At 37.1% G+C, this 19,903-nt stretch overlaps 1 protein-coding gene across 2 annotated transcripts in view; it reads left to right on the top strand.

Annotated features, from left to right (window-relative positions):
* STON2 (stonin 2) overlaps positions 1-19,903 on the top strand; it is a 99,063-nt gene that overhangs the window by 4,432 nt on the left and 74,728 nt on the right. For both annotated transcript variants that reach the window (XM_081935600.1, XM_081935601.1), the window contains exons 2-4: positions 9,907-10,034; positions 11,388-11,609; positions 16,187-16,384. In XM_081935600.1, coding sequence (XP_081791726.1) covers positions 9,947-10,034; positions 11,388-11,609; positions 16,187-16,384 — 508 coding nt within the window. In that variant the 5' untranslated portion in view covers positions 9,907-9,946. The remainder of the gene's footprint in view (positions 1-9,906; positions 10,035-11,387; positions 11,610-16,186; positions 16,385-19,903) is intronic.

The raw sequence follows: 19,903 nt of genomic DNA on the forward strand, positions 1-19,903 counted from the left end.
TATGTACTATACCATTATTGTTGGAATGAAGATCAAATACCTGTACATTGAAATACGTTGAAAAAAATCCAGCGAGGTGTACTTAACTTTCTCATACTACTGTATATCTTGTTTTGATGAAAAATGTCCCCATTTTGTTCCAGCTCATTTAAAAAAATATATCTTGGAAAAGAGAGCTATATAGACACACAAAATGAAGTGCAAATTTAGCTCTCTGCTACAGCTTGTCCCCCTTTGTCTGGGTGAGTGAATATTGACCAAGTTTTGAAACCTTTTAAAACTTTTAAAAAATGTTTATATGCTTGAATAAAAATATAGACAAAGTTGGGGAATGTACCCCAACTTTTGTCTTTAATTTTATTCAAGCATATAAACATTTTTTAAAAGTTCACCATAATGAAGAAAATGACAAAATCTGCATTATGTCATCATGAAGCAAATTTCACTCCTCTTTATGTCTCAACATTGGGCATAAGTCCACAAGTAATTAGGTTTGCATTATGATGTACATGTTATCATATTCCCTGCCTTACCAGTGTCTAAATTGCTGCCCCCAAGAATGTGATCTTCAAAGTATACTGCCTCTAGAAATGCAATTTCCATATAAGGAGCGTGGTCATTTGCTATTGTTCTTTATCTAATCTGCTTTTAAGATCACTAAGCAACCAACCTCACAGACTATAGAGATCAATTCTTCCTACAAGATGTACATCCCCTGCATTACCATACTAGGAGATAGCAGCCTCAAACAGCAATCCTTGATAGAAGAGAATAGCTATAAGATGTTAGAGAACAGAATTGTATATTAGGTTTGTGGAGTCCTTTGATATTAATTTGCAAAAAAAAATGCTTTGGACAGCATTTGTGTGACAGCACTTTCTTTCTTGGAGTCATTTCTGAAACATTGTAACTGTAATGGGTATTCTTCCTAACCTTACTGTAAGTACAGCAGAAAATATAAATATGCTTTTAATCTTTAAAGATGCCTTAAAGATTAGTTGCTCATTCTGTCAACTTCTTTATATTGAGACAGTTTCCTATCAATAGAAAGGATTATCCACTGAGCTATTCCTAGTTTTATTGAGTGTCCAGTTTGTAAATATTTCCCCAAAATGAGGGGAAAATATATCCCTCGGAGTTATTGAATCTGAAAGTTATACCTTGCAATCATTAAAAGCCACCATTTTCGTCTAGAGCAGTGTTTCTCAAGCTTGGCGACTTTAAGTCCTGTGGACTTCAACTCCCAGAATCCCCCAGCCAGCATAGCTGGCTGGGGAATTCTGGGAGTTGAAGTCCACAGGACTTAAAGTCACCAAGTTTGAGAAACACTGCTCTAGAGTTTTCAAGTCTAAATGTTCCATTCATATTATGCCAGACTTGTTTCCACAGTCAATTTGGGCAGGGCCCTTGTAGCTTATTTCAATAGTGGTGATTTTAGTAATAGAGAAACCTTACATTCTGAAATCCTGCCTGCTCCTTCAGAGGTTCCATTTAAGTAGTTGACATATAGAAGATCCTTCCTCATGGAAAAGGGTTGCAGCTTGGTCAAATAGCAGTTCCTCAGCAAGACACAAAGAAGCAGGCTTGGGGAAATGACACAAAATGACATGGGGAAATTGACAGCTTCAACAAGCCTCTTATAGTTCCTGTTTCCTACCAAGAGGGAATCCATGTGGTCTACCCTTCTTGTTGCTAAGCAACAACTCACAGATCCTCAACATAATATTTTCCAAATTCTACCCAGATGGCTGAATTCTGAGGCTGATAAGTTTTGAAAGTTTCCATACATACAGATAGTCCTTGAGTTACACTGGCATTTGGGATCAGAGTGTACATTGCTAAATGATGCAATCATAAAGTGTGACATCACGTGGCTGCATTGCATAGCAATGGCAAACTTTGCAGTCCCTGTTGCTGTCATTAAACAAGGATCATGGGCCATCAAGTTTCCTCCTTGCAGTTTCCTGCTGGCTTCCAACACCAAAGTCATTGGAAGGGAAAGGGACAGGAAGTTTCAAGTCCCAGGCAGCTTCAAACAGGCCAACAGGTAGGTAAGTGGCTGATGACAGGAGACGGCACAAGAGAGTGTGTGAGTGGTCAGGGAGGTACAGTGCAAGTGCAGCAAATGTAAGGGAGAAAACACAGGTGAGGGAGATTTACCTGAGCAACTTATGATCTTCTCTGCCAACAGTGAAGGTTGGAAATCATGAGACCATGGGATGCTGCAACTGAGCCAGTGACCCAGATCATAACACCCAGATCATAATCAAGTGATCTTAGGGGTAATGGGATGACCAGAACTTTGAGACTGGTTGTAACCATTACTCATTCAACACTGTTGTAATTCAAACTGCCATTGACTGAATGGTCATTAACCAAGAACTACCTGTATATTCTTACAAAACAACTTTAAGAGGTGAATACCTGTGGCTACAAACTGGTTCATTGAAGGATCTGGTTAGTGCAATAACTGCACTGTTATCAGTGTACAAACGTTATGTATATTTTTGTACAGTGTACAAACGTTATGTATATTTTTTGCATTCTACTTGCAGAATTTTGTTGTTAGGACAAACACAACTCCTTGTTTAGTGGCATATTGAATACAGTAGGAAATACTGTCCACTTCCTTGGCTTAGTTATTTGACTCATCATGCTAAGCGCTAGCAAGATAGATATATATATAAAAATTTAGTTTATATTCTATTAATAACTAAAGAATTTTAAAGCAAGAATTGATCAAAACTAATTGATTATGCAATTGTGAGCCTTACTCTCCCTTCGGGGAGAGGGGGCGGTCTAGAAGTTTAATAAATTAAATTATTAAATTACTCTTCAAAAATTGTCTGATTTAAAAGCTCTCCTGTCCTCTAAAAGACTAGGTAGTATGAAGCATATTTTCAATAAAAGCAGAGATCATGGTAGTTCTACACACATTTAATTATATCTTTTTATAAAAATATAAGATTGGATTTGAGTTTGGGAAAAATAATATATTTTATTTACGACTAAAAGTTATTGTTTTCCACTCAGAAACAGAATGCTGAGGCATTGTGTGAAAAAAATAATTTTGCCTCAATTGAAATTAAATGAAAAAATTAATCAGTTGAGAATATCATGAGCATTACTACACAGGGAATGATGTTGGCATGCTGTGAACTGCTGAGAATCATTTGGAGTCAGGCTGCATGAATCTTGAATTTAAAAAATAAATACCTAAATGAAACAGTAGAATTAACTTGCTTGAGAAAAGATATTTTGGAAGGACCTGCCTCTCGTAAGAATGAAATGCTACTTATGTCTGCATCTTAAAAACATGATGTTTCTTGTCCCTATTGGATGGCGTGGTGGCTCAACAGTTTAGATGCTGGGCTTGTCAGCTGGATAGCCAACAGCCCAGGTTCAAGACCTGAGCGCCATGCAATGGAATGAGCTCCCATCCTTGCCCCAGCTCCTTCCAACTTGGCAGTTTGAAAGCATGCAAGTGTGAGTAGATAAATAGGTACCATTTCAGTGGGAAGGTAACATCGACATGACTGCAGAAATGTCTTTGGACAGTGCTGGCTCAATGGCCTTGAAATGGAGATGAGCACTGCTCCCTATAGTCAGCAAAAGTGAAATAAAATCCACAGGGACTCCTTTACCTTTACCTTGTCCCTATTGGTTCCTTACTGCCATAAGTAATTACAGGGAAGACTTTAAAAGTGTCTTTTCTGAATTCTTTCTTTAGTACAGTACTGTTAGTACAGTACTGTTTGGTATCTGATACTCTACTACAATATGATGAAAGTGGAAAACTAGGTTATATCACAGATTACCATGTTATTACACTGAATATTGCAACCAACAACAAAATAATTTTTCTCAAAGAGAAAAAAAACTGCAAGCAAGCAACCAAACTTATAGAACAACAAGCGCTTCACAGAATAGACTCTGTTATCAAGAACTTAAGAACTTCATCTTAGTTGTCCATGAATCTAGTGGAATTACAGTGGAATTCTACAGTGGAATTCTAGACGTCCCCCTTCACATATTTTATTTGGCTTTCCCTCTATAGCCCAAGGATATTGTGGTAGAACTTTGAGCTTCAGCGATAGGTAAGCATCAGAATGTCAGTAACATTCTATGCCATCTCCAAAAGAAACTGAACTCCATTTAGTGGCAGCTAATTTGCTGCCATAGGAATTGCTGAGCTACAGGGCAATTCGTGGTGATCTGCTCCAGGGATTTCTAGAAGATAGAATCAAAATTCAAAGTAAGCGGAACTAAGGTAGAGCAGAAAGCTTTGAGTAGAAACTTGTAATTTTTTTCTTTTTAAAATTTACCTAAGCAGGAAAAACCCACATTTTAAATGTGACAAAATGATATTCTACTTGGCAAAGATAGATTTGATTGACTGTGTGTCATCAAGTTGGTGCTAACTCTTAACAAAGTGAAATAAAACCACAATATTTCTAGGGGATTAACAAATGCAATCTGAAATATATAACAAAGGAATGTGATTAAGTTAATCACTTAAATGTCCACAATAGTCTAAATGAAGCATTAATATTTGATAGTTTCTGCAGATATACAGTACGTATGGCCTTTTATTTATAATTCCTCAGCCAAGACTGGATATTCTAAGAAATGAAAACTGCACATCTGGAGTGTGCCATGCTTAAGGAAGGTTTTTCTGAAGCAGGATGGAAAATTAAAATAGAATTTCCAGAGAGGTCTCAGGGATACATGAGGATATTGCATATTGAGAGGAAGAAGGAGAGAACAATTTCAGCTCAGGCGGCAAAATGTTCCAAACAAATATTTTAAAGCAAATTATTTGCCACCAGATTCTTGAGCTGCAATTAAAAGAATCTTTATTCCTGGTTTATAATTTTTTCATTGTGTAAATGAATTAATAAGTCTTATTTAGGCATTGAAAAGATAAATAGTGCAATTCAAATACTACATTAACCCCCCCATGTTCTCTCTTAGCCTAAATGAGAAATGTGTTCAGAAATTATGAACTAACTTGCTAAATGGTACAACAGATTCATTTCAAGTAATTACCAGTTTTTTCTGTTTTGTGAAAGAGTGATGTACCATTGAAGGTAAAAGGAAAGACTTAAACATGAAGGAAAGCAATGCTTATAGTAGCAATGCTATTTTCATGTGATCTTTTTGAGAGTTTTTTTCTGGATACTTAAAAAAAAGGAAGGAAGTTCTCTCATTTGCTTCCTCTGTGAACCTCAAGATAAAAAATATTTTGTGTATAGAACTGTAGATGTTCTGCCTCATCTTTCTTTCAGGATGATCTCATTGCTGCTTGGAAAAATTAATGCTGTATTTCAAAATTATTCAAAATATACCTAGCCAGAAATTTAAGTATGTAGTTAGATAAAAGAACAGTTTGAACCAGTCATGTGGGGGAACAAAACAGCAAAATATTGAAGTCCATAGATCCCTCCCTGCCTCAAGGGCAAAATCAAAAACATAACACTGCTGTGACCTCAAAAGTCTTGAATAGAACTCTGCATGGAAAGTTTGCTTGTTTAAAGTAGAACTGTTGCTTGGGACTAAGACCCTTTCTAAGTTTTAAGTAGTGTACAATATAACTTTAATGGGACAAAAAGAAAGAATGGGAGTGATTTACTTAAATGTCACGGTTGTGAAGGAAACTTGTCGGCTCCCTTTCTTGCCAAGAACAGGGTAGCTGTATAAAGATAAAAAAATTGTTTTCAGTGGAATGGCTTAAATTCAGAAGTGTCCAAGTTCCTGCTTAGAATGTTCTAAATTGGTGTGTGTGTGTGTGTGTGTGTGTGTGTGTGTGTGTGTGTTTTAATGAGAAGGAAAGGTTCCTATCTTCCTAAGGACTATGCAGAGATCCCCCATCTCAGGAACAAAATCAAAATAGAACACATACCATCTACAGTATAAACTTTATTTTTTAAAATGAGAATGTTGCCATCATACTGTTTGTTTATAGTATGGTTTCTGCTTGCCTAAAAATGTTGCAGATGTTTTTTTTTTAAATGCATACAGTAGTTTCCTAACTTTGATGGGAAAAGAGAGTACAGTGATAGAATGTATTTAAACTTGGTAATTGTGAAGAAAACCTGTCAGTTTCCTTGACAAGAAGACAAAAGAAGCTGCATAAATTAGCACAGTCATAGCAAAACCATTCCCAACCTTGTTTTCTTTTCTTGCAGCATCTCATTCAAGTATTTTTCTCAACTCCTTTTGAAAAAAGTTAAAATTGTGTGTGGATTCTGATGGAATTGTTTGTGCATTTGATATAAGGCCACTCAGTTGAGTTTGTGCCTAAGATTTTGGGTCTCCTAGCCCAGTGCCTTAACCACTACACCAAATGGGCTATCGTGATAAATATACAGATAGTCCTCAACATACAACCACAATTAAGCCCAAAATTCCTGTTGTTAAGTGAGACATTTGTTAAAGTGAGTTTTGTCCCATTTTACGACCTTTCTTGCCACAATTGTTAAGTGAATCACTGCATTTGTTAAGTTAGTAAAACAGTTGTTCCGTAAACCTAGCTTCCCCTTTGACTTTACTCGTCAGAAGGTTACCAAAGGTGATCCCATGACCTTGGGACATAGCAACGGTCATAAGTATGAACCAGTTGCCAAGCATCTGAATTTTGATCACATGATCACGGGGATGCTACAAAGTGTGAAAAATGGTCATACATCACTTTTTTCAAAGTTGCCATTGTAACTTTGAAAAGTCAGTAAATGAACTGTTGTAAGTCAAGAACTACCTGTATTATGAGCCAAATTTTCTTAAATTATGGATAACACAATTTTTGCAAATTGTAAAATCTGTAAATTAGAGATTACAGCAGTGATGGCGAATCTTTTTGGCACCGAGTGCCAAAAAGGGAGAGCCTGCTCGCATTCGTCGGGGACACAACACATAAAAGGAGCTGCCAAGGGGGCATGCGTGCACTGGGGAAAAAAATTCCGGTTTTTGGCGCACACACTTCCTGTTTCAGGCACACGTACTTCCGGTTTCCGGTGTGCATGCACACTTGATGATCAGCTGACCGGCATGCATGCCAGAAAACAGAAGACCAGCTCTTTGTTTCCGGCACTACTGCACACACGAAGGGCAGTTGATTGGCATGCTCTTATGTGCACCAGAAACCCAGAAGAGAAATGGGTGACACCGGCATGCCAGGCAACATGGCTCTGCGTGCCACTTCAGGCACGCATGCCATAGGTTCGCCATCATGGCTCTACAGTCTTAAATGCTTTATAATTCTGGTTTGTAAATTTAATACATCCCCAAGTACGGTTGTGGACAAAGAGATTGCAAATTCTGGTGAAGTATATTTGTAGAGGTTTAACAATAAACACATTGGGACTGTCTTAACTTTTCCCTACTTTCTTTACTTTTATTGCTCTCTTGAACTTCTCAGTCAACCCCCAGGAGACACTGCTAATCCTAGTGGTTAAGGAATTCCAGGTTTCCAACTTCACCTTAGAGTTTTGGGGTGATTTTGAGCCAAACTGACCCATGCTCTGTATCTTGCCTTACAGGATTTTATTTGGAGATAAAATAAAGGGGAAATCCCCTTAATGCTATGTTAACTCCCAAAGAACACTAAGATATTTAATAACATATATAGAAATAAATGACATTTGACTATTTAGTTACTCACCACTGATTTTTATAACTGGAGAAGAGTATACAGGCATCTCAAGACAATCCACTAGTCTGGCATAATTCTTCTTCCACGATGGAGAAATAATAACAAGATATTTGACCTTGTTTACAAGACTAACTTCAATGGTAATCTAAGCTATTTTGCTGCTTCAGGCAGGGCATAACACTCTACGTCAATCAAATTATTTTAGCATCTGTGCTTCACCAGAATCGTTCCCTGTTTTTGGCAGCAGCATGTAATGGTAAAAAATAATTATTTGGTGCCACTTCATAACATCTATAATCTGGATCCTGAAGCAGCTATATTATGGTAAAATTAGCTTTAACCCAGGGGTGTCCAAACTTGAGAACTTTAAGACTTGTGGACTTCAACTCCCAGAATTCCCCAGCCAGCATGGCTGGCTGGGGAATTCTGGGAGTTGAAGTCCACAAGTCTTAAAGTTCCCAAGTTTGGACACCCCTGCTTTAACCTCTTTGTGGACAAGACAAGGGACAAGCAGCCTTATTTCTGCACTAATCCCATTAGATTGTTTTACTTGCTTCTTTTATTTTATTGCTTTTTAAATAGCTTAGATTATCAGTGGTTACTGCATTGAATTTTTTTCTCTGCTCATTTTCTGCTTTATGATGTACTATATAATTATAAACTACTTAGAACTACTAGGGGCAATAGACAGACTTACAATACTGTAAAATAAATATATATATCACATTTTTCTCATTCTGTGGCAGATAGGACACAAACGTCTTTGAGCAGACCCAGAGCATTAGTTTTCTTGTACTTTACAGTCATTTATTTAATCAGCGTGAAGAACTGACCAATTCTGAGTGGCTTACAATAAGAACAATTTTAAAAGCTAATAAAATGGTGAAATCAATGGAAACCAAAAAAGGACGTGATTAGGCAAATTATTCCACAAAACATCCCAGGGCTTTGGGAAAGATGCCGATTTTGTGACTTGCTTAAAGTACAGCCAGGCCAAAGGAAACTCAGATCTCTGGGGAATACCATTGCAGAAGACAGGTACCATATCAGAGAAAGCCTGATTCCTGGGTCACTTTAGATCAGGGGTCCCCAACCACCAAGCCACGTCCCACTGCTGGGCTGTGAGCCATTTGGAACTGGGCCATGGAAGTGGAGGGCGAGCATGTCCCCATTTGCGCAAGCAGCGGGAAAGTAAGTGTGTGCATGCTCCGTTTTTTCAAGTGGGACTATCCCTCTTCCCCCCACCCCCACCCCAGTCTACAAAGCCAGAAAGGTTGGGGAACTCTGCTTTAGATGACATTGTTTCCTGGATGGGATCCAGAACACTGTGCTGGAGTGAGCAGAAAGATGGGAGAAAGGTGATCCCACAGATAGTCAGGCCCTATGCTATGAAGGACCAACAGCCTGCCTTGAATTGCATCCAGGAATTCACTTTAGCTTGCACAGCAGAGATGTTCCATGAGTGTCCTGAGGCATGCCCACAACTGCTGATGCAGCTGCATTCTGAACCTGTTACCATTTCTTTCATGCAGCGTGTTGTGTTGTCAGACTGCTATGGGAATTGTTATATTTTGTGTTTGAAATTTGTCGTGAAACAACTTGCAGTAGAAAACCCATGCCCTCTGTTCAGCAATATGGTCATATTATGCTCCAGTGATTCATTGTTCCATGAGAATTTTCTTTGTTGAGTTGACTTTATTGAATTCTTTGTAGTGGCTGATAAAGAAATTGTTGAGAGGTTAAAATGCCACTAATTGTAGTGATTACATTTGTTTTTGAAGAACTGTAACCGGGAAGAGCAATGTCAGTACATGTTTATGTCTGCGGATGCACTAGTAAGTCTATTTACTGTACATTGCAAATATACAAGGGAAGAAGATAAAGCAACATTGACTTTGATAATGTTATTTATTATCTTCAGTCTTATGTAAGATAGAAAAGCATTGAAAATGAGAGAAATGCAAAACTTATGAAAACTCTAAGGGAAAGAATAGAGTAAGACACTGCATTGATATATGGTGATTAAGACATTGACAGCGAGTTAAATGCAGGTAATGTCACTTTTGTATTGATCGGGCCTCCTTCACTAAATAAATGTTATATATTATTAATGTGGTAGATACAAACACAGACTATGTCTTACATGTAATAAAGCTGTACAGCTAAATTACCTATCCCTAAAATTTCTTCTTTATAGTTGTGTTTCATTTAAACAAAAAGTCAGCTGGAGTATCTGTTCTATATTGTTGTATTAGATTCGGATTATATGAAGATGAATAGAAAAGTGCAGCAAGCATGACATCTCTGGCCAACATCATCCCTTCCTCACAGTCTGAGTGGGTCTCCTTCAGTGATGGCCTTCACCATTCTGTTACTTCCCAAGGTAAAACTGTCCTCTTTCATAACATATAGGTTCTTGCTATTTATTGAAATGAATAAGTCTTCGAATTCAGCTATAGTCAAAGACAAAAACTTCCTATGGCTTGCAATGAATACAAGTTCTGCATATGTACAGTTCTCCATCCTCAAATCCCCACCTGTGGGATTCTGTCACTTTCCAGTTGGATGTTACCAGAAGAAGACTTCTTAAAAAGACTTAAGGAAAACCTTGTGCATAAGTAAGCCGCTTGTGATTATTCTGGTCTCCTGATCAGATCCCAGATGGTCCACTATAAAATGTAGTAACAACTATAGAGCAAGTAAAAGGGGCAGCTCTGGAGTGTCCACTGTAATTTTAAAAATGTAGATTTTAAAATTATTATTTTTTAAATTGGAGGATTCCAGTATTCTTGAACTTGGATTTTGGAATGGGAATTGTAAAATCTTGGGAGTATATTGAAACTGATTAGATTTCAGGTGATTAAAAAAGATTTTTGTTGTTTAATGCTGAAACATAATATTGCAGTGAACCTCGTCAACCATTGAGCTCATTGGGTAAATTTGGATCATTCATTCAATATATCTTAGAGGATGGTAATGAACATAAAATGAGGCCATGATGTCCAGTTTCCTTGCCTTCTGGAAGGAAGCAGGATAAATATAGTCCTACAGATCTGGTTTCAGTTAGGCAACTAGGACATAGTACATCATGGTTTTAAAAAGAGAAAGAGAATGGAGTAGTATGCTTTACCACAATTGTGTTTAGAGAAATGAGATTTTTATTAGTATACATTGAAGTACAGGTCAAACTAAACCATTTATGGGATTCCTTCCACATCTACAATTTTATGGTAACTTGGGCAGAGCTTTTTCTTACAAAAACTCAAGGCTAAGGAGTTCCTGTAACAAAAAGGAAGAAAGTACGGGTAGCAGTCTTTTGCTAATTTTCCTTATCCTTCTGTAGTATCTTCATTTTACACCCCATAGGTTGCCATTTTAATATGTATTTGCTCATTCCTTTTTCATAATAACAACTGGCTTCTGATTGACAATGCTCTGTTGAATAAACTTCGTTGACTGGATTTAGTTATAATACAAAGTCATAGGCCAGGTCTTAGATTTCACAGAAGCTGAGATCATATGCCTTACTCAGTCCAAATAAATCACATAGGAGAGTCTGAAGGTAGAAGTAGAAGAGAGTCTAAAGATACTCAGTGTGACTGCTGTGTTTTTCTGAGCTTTAAAGTCATTCTGTACCTTTCACATATAGTAATAGATGATAAAGTTGTGTATGTCCTTCTTAAACAATTAGTGTGATGCCATATTACTCATTTTTACAGTGTGGTTCTCATTTCAGGTCATACTAGGGAGCCGCTTGAGAGATTTCTTTCCTCCTCTGATACTTCCTCTGAAGGCATTCAAAATCTAGATGGAGAATTGCCAAGTTTTTCACATGCTGACTTGGGAGAAGGAATAAACAAAACAGCTGTAGGTCTTGATCTGCCTTCAACCTTCAGCCCGTGGGTCCAGTTTGAAGATGCACCCTGGACAAACAGTTCACCAGATCATCCACGTACAGGTTGGAATGTCACTTATTTATTGTGTAATATATCAGGGATTAAACAATAGACTACATCACCTTTTACCAACCTGGTACTCTCCAATGTCCTAGATTAGAATTCCCATCATCACTCAGCATTCACAACCTAATGGGTATGAATTGGATTAATGAGGAACTTGGATGGTAATATATAGTTCAGCTTCTTTTATTTGGAGAGTTTGGAAGTTTCTGTACTATTTGACCTAGGATGTTTAAGACTCAACTTGTACTGTGGATATTTCTTAAGCATGTTGGTGAAGGAAGCAAATTTCTAAGCCTTGATGTAAAACATTCCTATTTTACAGACATGTATGTATATTGATGTTGCCCAGAGTCGGTGTACCATCCAGCTATTAAACAAGTATATTGTAAAATACTTTCCATACAGATTATTGATTGTTGCCTTTTTTGCTAAGTTTTTGCTAGCAAATGATACAGCTTTTTAGGAGAACAATGGGTGGTAGGTGTTCTAGAACCGACATAGGAAGGGGATCTAATCTAAATTTTGATTCGATATTCCAAATAATTGGATGGAGTGATGTTTTTCATTTAAACTAAACATCAGGGGGTTGGGTTTTTTCCTGGAATATTTACTAAAACAGAAAATAATTAAGTTGATCTAGCATGTGGTGAGAAACAGGGGAACTAAATTAATATTACATCCCAGTACATCAGATTATTTTTATTTCATTTTTTAAGAAATGTTTTAAAAAAGCTGTGCTAGATGAAAACATTTTTTCACAGACTTGAAATATGAAGACAGTTATATCTTTTTTTATTGCTGCTTTAGAAACAAACAACTTTAGCTTTTTTTTAAACCAGCGTTCAGCCTCGGAACCAGGAGGAATTTTTTTCATTGCTTTTAAGATAGAGATGCCTTCTTCTTGCACACATGTGCTGCATTACCATAACAAAGGTCTAGAACTGGTTAGTTTGCAATTTTAAAATATGTAAAGTTGAGTTTAAAATATTTGATTAGCTTTAGTTTTTCAAAATAAAAAGTCCTATGTTTTCATCTAGTTATACAAGCAATGGTACGTGAAATATGACTAGTATGGTATTAGTGGGATGATAAGAAGATAACTAAATGAGGGCCTAAGAAGTGACTTTGATCATCTCCTTTAAGCTATTTGTCTCCTGTGGGAGAAAAAAATGGAAGCCAGTTGGCTATCAATTAGATTTACTGAAGGATTGATCTGCAACCTGGAAATTACTGAGGCATGAAAACTAGAGTTAGAAAACATCTGTTTTGATTGCAATGTGTAGCTTACACTCTTCTCAAGGACTTTGTCTGATAAATAACAGCCCTGGTAAATAATAACCTGATGAAATAATCCAGGTGACAAGGAAGTTATCTCACATCCTTGGGAACACTACTTCACAATAGGGCAAATCTCACAAGATGCTTATTATCTAGTCTGGAGCTAGAAATTATGAAGTCAAGGTTAATAGCAACAGAAAGAAAGCAATAACTAGAAATGAAGAGATATTAAAAGTACTATTTGGTGTCAGGGTAAAACAGTTGAATTGCAGTTGAATTGCTGAAAGTGTTGTCAGAGGTCCAGTCTGCTTTAGTGTAACTTGCTTTCAAAAACAGGATTGCATTACAAGAATACAGTATGACTGAAAATGAATTTTTAGAAAGAATTAAACCAGGCGGAATTTTATTTCAGGGTATATGGAATGATAGCTATGATTTTAATAGTCTCATTTCTTTTTGAATATAGCATTTGAGGAGAAACTATAACCATATTCAGATATTCTTGGAGTATGTACAGATTAATGTTTGCAGACAGGGTTAGATCATTCGTGAGTGAATATGTACATTATGCATCTGTAAGTCTGCCTGATATTCTGTTTACAAAGGAAAAAAAGTTTAGAAATATTGTATGCATGCAGCTGAATAACCTATATTAAAAGTTACTTTGAATGTGATCTACAGCAAGCCTCAGATTTCCAGATTTCTTCCCCGCTACTCCTTTCAGCAGAGTTAATTCTTCAGAAGAGTTAAGAATTACTAGCTTCAGGTTTAGTAATTCTGTGTGGGATGAGGATGAAAATGCAACTAACGACAATATTTAAGAAAAAAGCAGTCTTAAATTCTATCATAATTCTGTCATAATAAAATGGAAACTACTTAAATCCCAAATCATTATGATAAATCTGGCATTACATAATCTGTCTCAGGAATATAGAATTGCTCTATATAAATTCTATTTTTCTCTGTTAATATTAATCCTCTAACTTGTAGAAGTACTCAGTTTAATTGTAAAGTCTGCCTAACATCACTTAGAAGAAATCTGATGTGTTAATAGACTTGGTTTTGATCTGCTTTGTTCTCTGTTCTGCTTTTCCTGTCTGGTGTCATACAGACTGTTACTTTCTTTATGACCAACTTCAGCTTTTTTTCTGAGCCAATCTAACTGGCTTTGTCATTTCTGCACTATTTTGTCCTTATCTAAATATTGCAACTATACAGCAGTCAATAGACATTGTTATAAATTAAGCTGTTAATTTACAGTCAGCCAAAATTTCTCTCTGTAATAACATAGAATAATAAGGAATTGGAAAGAACCTTGGAGGTCTTCTAGTCCAGTCCCTTCGGCATTGTAGGATATCCTACACCAGTGATGGTGAACCTTTTAGGCACAGAGTGCCCAAACCAGAAGGCACATGAACACATGCACCAGAGCACCGACAACCAGCTGGCTGAGCTGGGGTGATAGCGCGCATGCTCAGAGAGAGGACTCTGCATGCCACCTTTGGCACGTGTGCCATAAGCTCGCCATCATGGCCCAATACCATCCCAGACTTTCTTTGACTGCTATCATGTCACCGTAGTGCTTCTTTTTATTAGACTAGACATACCCCAATTCTTGCAATCTGTTTTAGCCTTCAGCTCCCTAATCATCTTTGTTGCTCTTCTCTGCACTCTTTCTAGAGTCTCAACATCTTTTTTATACGGTGGTGACCAAAACTGGATGCATTATTCCAAGTGTGGTCTTACCAAGACATTATAAAGTGATCTAACACTTCATTTCTCATTTAAAAGACTAAGGAAAACCTTAAGCAGAAGTAAGTTCCTTGCAATTATCCTGATCTGCTGACCAGATACCAGATGGTCTATTTTTAGGATAAAGTTACCAAAAGTATCATACAGAACTTCTCTAGTTTAGAAATTCTTGTCCAACCAATGAAAAGACAACCTAGATAATGGAAGAATTGGTGTCTTCAGCTGTTATTTGTGGCCATCATTTTCATTTCCTCTTTTCAAACAAAATGGCTTTGTTTTCTCTTTATGCTGCTCATGAGCACCTTAAGACAGAATTTGAGAGTGAATTTGGAGAGGCAAAGTCCTTCTGGTGTGTGCAATCAGATTATATCCTCTGAGAACAGAAAATGGCAAAAAAATTACAATTAAAATTCATAGTACAATAAAGGTAGATTTAAAAGAAATAGGCTTCATAAGGAGAAGATTAAAAAATAATAAACACAGATCTATCTGAGATGAGAGATTAAATCTCAGGAAAGATTAATTTGAAGAAAACTGAGTGAGGAATGTGCAAAATAAAAACAAATGCTAATGCTATTTAGTCAAATTATTCACTACAGCCAGAAGTCCAAATAGATTTGTTTTCTTTCTGTGTTTGTGCAAACATGTTTGTGCTCAGGGATTATCCAAATGACTTTCCAGATTTATCTACCTCAAGGAAGGATTCTGACACATTCTTACCTAACAGGAATCTCTAGCTGGTTGAATTGCTGCAGGTGCCCTCATTTTATTTCCCTGCCTATAGTTCTCCCGTGATATGAGTGTGTATACCAGGGGTGTCCAAACTTGGGAACTTTAAGACTTGTGGACTTCAACTCCCAGAATTCTCCAGCCAGCCATGGCTGGCTGGGGAATTCTGGGAGTTGAAGTCCACAAGTCTTAAAGTTCCCAAGTTTGGACACCCCTGGTGTATACGATTCCATGTGCTTAGTGGGGAAAGGCTGGCATGTGTGTCCTCTCTCCCTTCAGCTTTCAGAAATGGCATATTCTACTCATGTGCCCACCTCCCAATCTCCTTGGCATCTTTGATGCCTTCCCTATTTCCTTCCAACAACCTTGATCAGTGTTCCAGCACAGCATGTTGCACTACCTTTGCTCCTCAAGTTTACCAATGCCTTCACTTCCTTTCGTTCTCTCCCTCTGCCACCACTGATAATATCCCATTCGACCTCTCTGGTTTCTCCTAATCTTTTCAGTAGTGTCTCTGTCCTCCAGCACTTGTCCATGTCTCCTCAACAGCTGCTAACCCTGACCTTTACCTGTTCTGACTCTTCCCCTTAAAACACTTGTGCCCGGAGCATTGCCTTTTCTTCTTAATCCAGGGCAAAGCAGCCCCATTTTGCCTATACCTGGACTAAATGTATGTGTTTGGTCTGTAAGCAACCCCCCTGGCAACCCATATGTTCCATGTTCTGCACATTCCTCTCTTACACTTGATAATCCCTTTATACAGAAATCTTTTTATGCCATTAAATGTAATAAAGTTATTTTTTTTTCTTTTAAGCCTCCTCTCCAAGAATATTTTGTTGGATGTGTCCCTCTTTGGGACATTCAGAGAGGCAACCTCTTACTTCAGAGAACAGTTGGACAACTACTTCAGAGAACAGTAGCAGCCCAAGTATCACCCCTTCCTATACTGATCTTCAATCAATAAATACAGAGGATTTGACTAGTGGAAGAGCATCCGCTGAAGACTCAACTGGTAAGAAACATCATTTATTTGTTTAATGTATTTATAGGTTATCTCATTCCTGACAACTTTCCTTTCATTGGCCAAATGTTGTTGAATAAACTTCAGGATTTCAGAATTCATAATATCTGTTTCCAGTCAATCCCCATCATAGGGAAATACCCATACTTTTTAAAAAAAAAAAGTTTTTCTTTTTCTTTTTTAGTCTCTTATATACAATTACAGGTATACATTCATGTAGTTATTATTCTTATTTAAATTTATAACTTTTACACATTTATTTTTCCATATAAAAAGTTAAAATACACATTTGGGGTTGCTTTGCTTACCATCCCATACACCCATTTTATATTATCATCACCCTACTTTTCATTTCTTTTCTCCCTCCCTCCATTCTCTACTTTCTTCCTTCCTCTTCTCCTTTCCCTTTCCTTTTTCCCTTATCTCTCCCCTACTCCTCTCTTCCTCTTCCCCTACCTACCCTCTCTCCTTCTCTTTCTATCCCTTCCAGCCTTCCTCTCCTTTCATCTTCCTTCCCTCTCCTTTCCTCTCTTCTCTCTTCCTTTCCTTTTCTGTTATTGTGGTTGTTAAGGGGTATCTCCATTGGGAGACAGAGAGTAGTGCAATGGAATGTGTAGCCGGAGAGAAAAATGTTGCTAGTAGAAACACACGAATAGAGTCACAGACACTGCTAATAAAATTAAGTAGCTTTACTACTAAATTCGCTTCACAAGCAGTGATAGTAGATATTAGTTCAAACATAGTTTAAAGAACAAACAATTGCTTACAGTCGCAGTTCACGTTCCAGTCATCAAGTCTTCCAGTCATCTAGCATAGGACAAGCAGAGAGAATCAGAGAGAGAATGAGCTCTCCTGACTTCCTCTTATAGCAAAGCTAATTACATCTGTTAGGTACATCCACTCATTTAAAGTAACAGTAACCTTTTGTCATGGTAGATAGATATATATTGCCTGCCCAACACTAGGAGTATACTCCCAACAGTGGTTATCTCTTTTCCTCTTTCAAATGGTATATTTATGGGATAGTATTCCTGCAAGCTTGGTTATAGTTTTATCCTTATCCTGGGAAATACTCATATTTCAGGCAGCATCAAGTAAGCTGATTTGTCTTATTCCTACATTCTGGATGCTGTTATTCCAGTTATTAAACTCCAGTAAACGAGGTGATGGATGTTGTACATGTGTTTGAACTTTGAGTTACAGTACTGTTTTGCCACAATGTCTTGATACTTCTTTCACATTTTAAAGATCTCCAGCCCTTGTCTATGGAGACTCTCAGTTATCCAGGTCGTGGTTGTCCCGCAGGTACTTTTTCAAAAGGCAACTGGGATTTCTTCGAAAACATTTCGTTTAAGAAACTTCTTCAGTTCAATTCAGAACTGAAGAAGCTTCTTGGATGAGAAGCAAAATGTTTTCAAGGAAAAAAAAACCCAAAATCCAGTTGCCTTTTTGAAAAGGCACCTTTGGGATCTCCAGCCCTTCCAGTTAAACCAGGATAGGATCCCCCCCCCCATTAATAGGTGGTGTAGGGATTGTATTATGAAACATGGAGTTAATTCCTTTCCCCTGCCATTGTCTCAAATAATTTAGTTCTCCACTTATGTATATCCATTTACTTAACAAAACAAAATACATATTGGTGTTAAATTACAAATAACATATTTATCCTGATCCTAAGATTAATGTTGGAATACTGTAGAAGAGGAAACAAAAACCAAAAATTATTGATGGGAAACCTTATGGTTTGATATTTCGAATAAGTAATAGGATCCTGTACTCTGCAGCACCCACCTGCCTACATTCACACCCACTCATGCTCCTGCCTGCTCTTGTACCCTCCCATGTATCCACCCCACCCATCTCTAGTGGTCCTCACTTAATGATACAATGGGAACTGTTGGAATTGCCATCACTAAGCAGCATTCATGTGCCATTGCGCTTTACAAGCACATTGCTTAGTGATGGAAACTCTAGTCTCAATCACTGTCGTAACCTCAGGACTACTTGCAATGTTGGATTCCTGCTATGTTATCAAAGTAGGAATATGCTCGCCTTAAGACATACATAAAGTGACCGTCAGTATTTTGGTGAAATTAAACTGTTTGTTCCTATGCATTTGGGGGTTTTTGGAGATCATTCCATTGCTTTGTGGTTAATTCATATACAGTAAGTATGATACATTTCGTAACATAAGGGTAGTCATTCATTGTCTTCATGCAACGTAAGGGTAGTCATTCATTGTTGCTGACTATAAAATAAATTTCTTTTAGGTTTTACAAAAATGTTTTATAGGTACAGAGTTTGAATAAGATCATAAAGTACATATAATTTGGCTTCTAAGAACATGTGCAGCTGCTTGCTTTCATAGAAAGGACTCCAAATACAATATGTAGCTATTTTCTATTTCCCTCCTTAACGAGTTTTCTTTGGACAGCAGAAAGTACAGTGGAAAAATGAAGGAGAGAGTTTCCTTTTTTTTTTTTCTTAAAACAAACCAACCCTGTAAAATTCTGAGAATAATTGGGTAATTGGGCAATCATATTCATCAAGAAACATGTTGAAAATATGTCTGAGAGCAAACTAGCCCTGGGTAAAGACCAGCTGCATATGCAAAATACAGCTATATACCAAATAATATTTATGATGCATAATCACAGCATCTAAATCCTTAAAGAATTACTGTATTATGCTAAATCCTTATGAGGAATCTAATATGTGATTGATGTATTTTCTATAGTGGATGGAGATGAGAATTAACAGTAACATTAAGTGCTATTATAAATCACTTCAATTTGATTATTGGGGTGATTTATCCATGCAAAGGTGTAATTTTCCATCATCAAAACAAAGCAAAGTTCCTGCTCTGCCCCCAAGAACTGGAAGGAAAATGGGGATTGGGGCGGGGGAGAGATCTGCTTACTGAAATAAGAAAATCCACTTAAGGTTGTTGCACAAAAGTGTGGGAAAGAATCATGAGATCATAATTGGTAAAAAGCAGAATTATGTGGTTTAGCACTGATGGCAGGTTTACAGAACCAATTTTAGAAGCAGCTATTTCAAATGGTAAAGAGCTAATTAGAAGCAGATTTTGTATAAAAAGAATAGAGAGTCATAGAAGAAGGGTTGGGTTACTTGTTCTAACAGAATTTGTTGCAATTCTCCTACCCTTTCCTGGAAAAAGAAAATGTTGATATATTCTAGAATCTGAATCAATGTTAACTAATATATGATGTACACATAGAAGTCTTAAGGCTGTCAATTTAATATTTTTAGTATTACCCAGTTTTTCACATCCAGGAATGCAGAAAACAGAATAACAGTTGGAAGGGAACTTAGAAATCTTCTAGACAAATCCTCTGCTCAACAGGAGACCTTATACCATTCTGGACAAATGGCTGGCTAATCTCTTCTTTAAAAACCTCCAGTGATGGAGCATCCACAACTTCTGGGGGCGAACTGTTCTGCTGATTAAATAGTTCTCATTGTTAAGAAATTTCTCATTAATTCTAG

This window comes from Natrix helvetica, assembly GCF_964273705.1.
Source record: "Natrix helvetica genome assembly, chromosome: 1".
NCBI classification, from domain to species: domain Eukaryota; kingdom Metazoa; phylum Chordata; class Lepidosauria; order Squamata; family Natricidae; genus Natrix; species Natrix helvetica.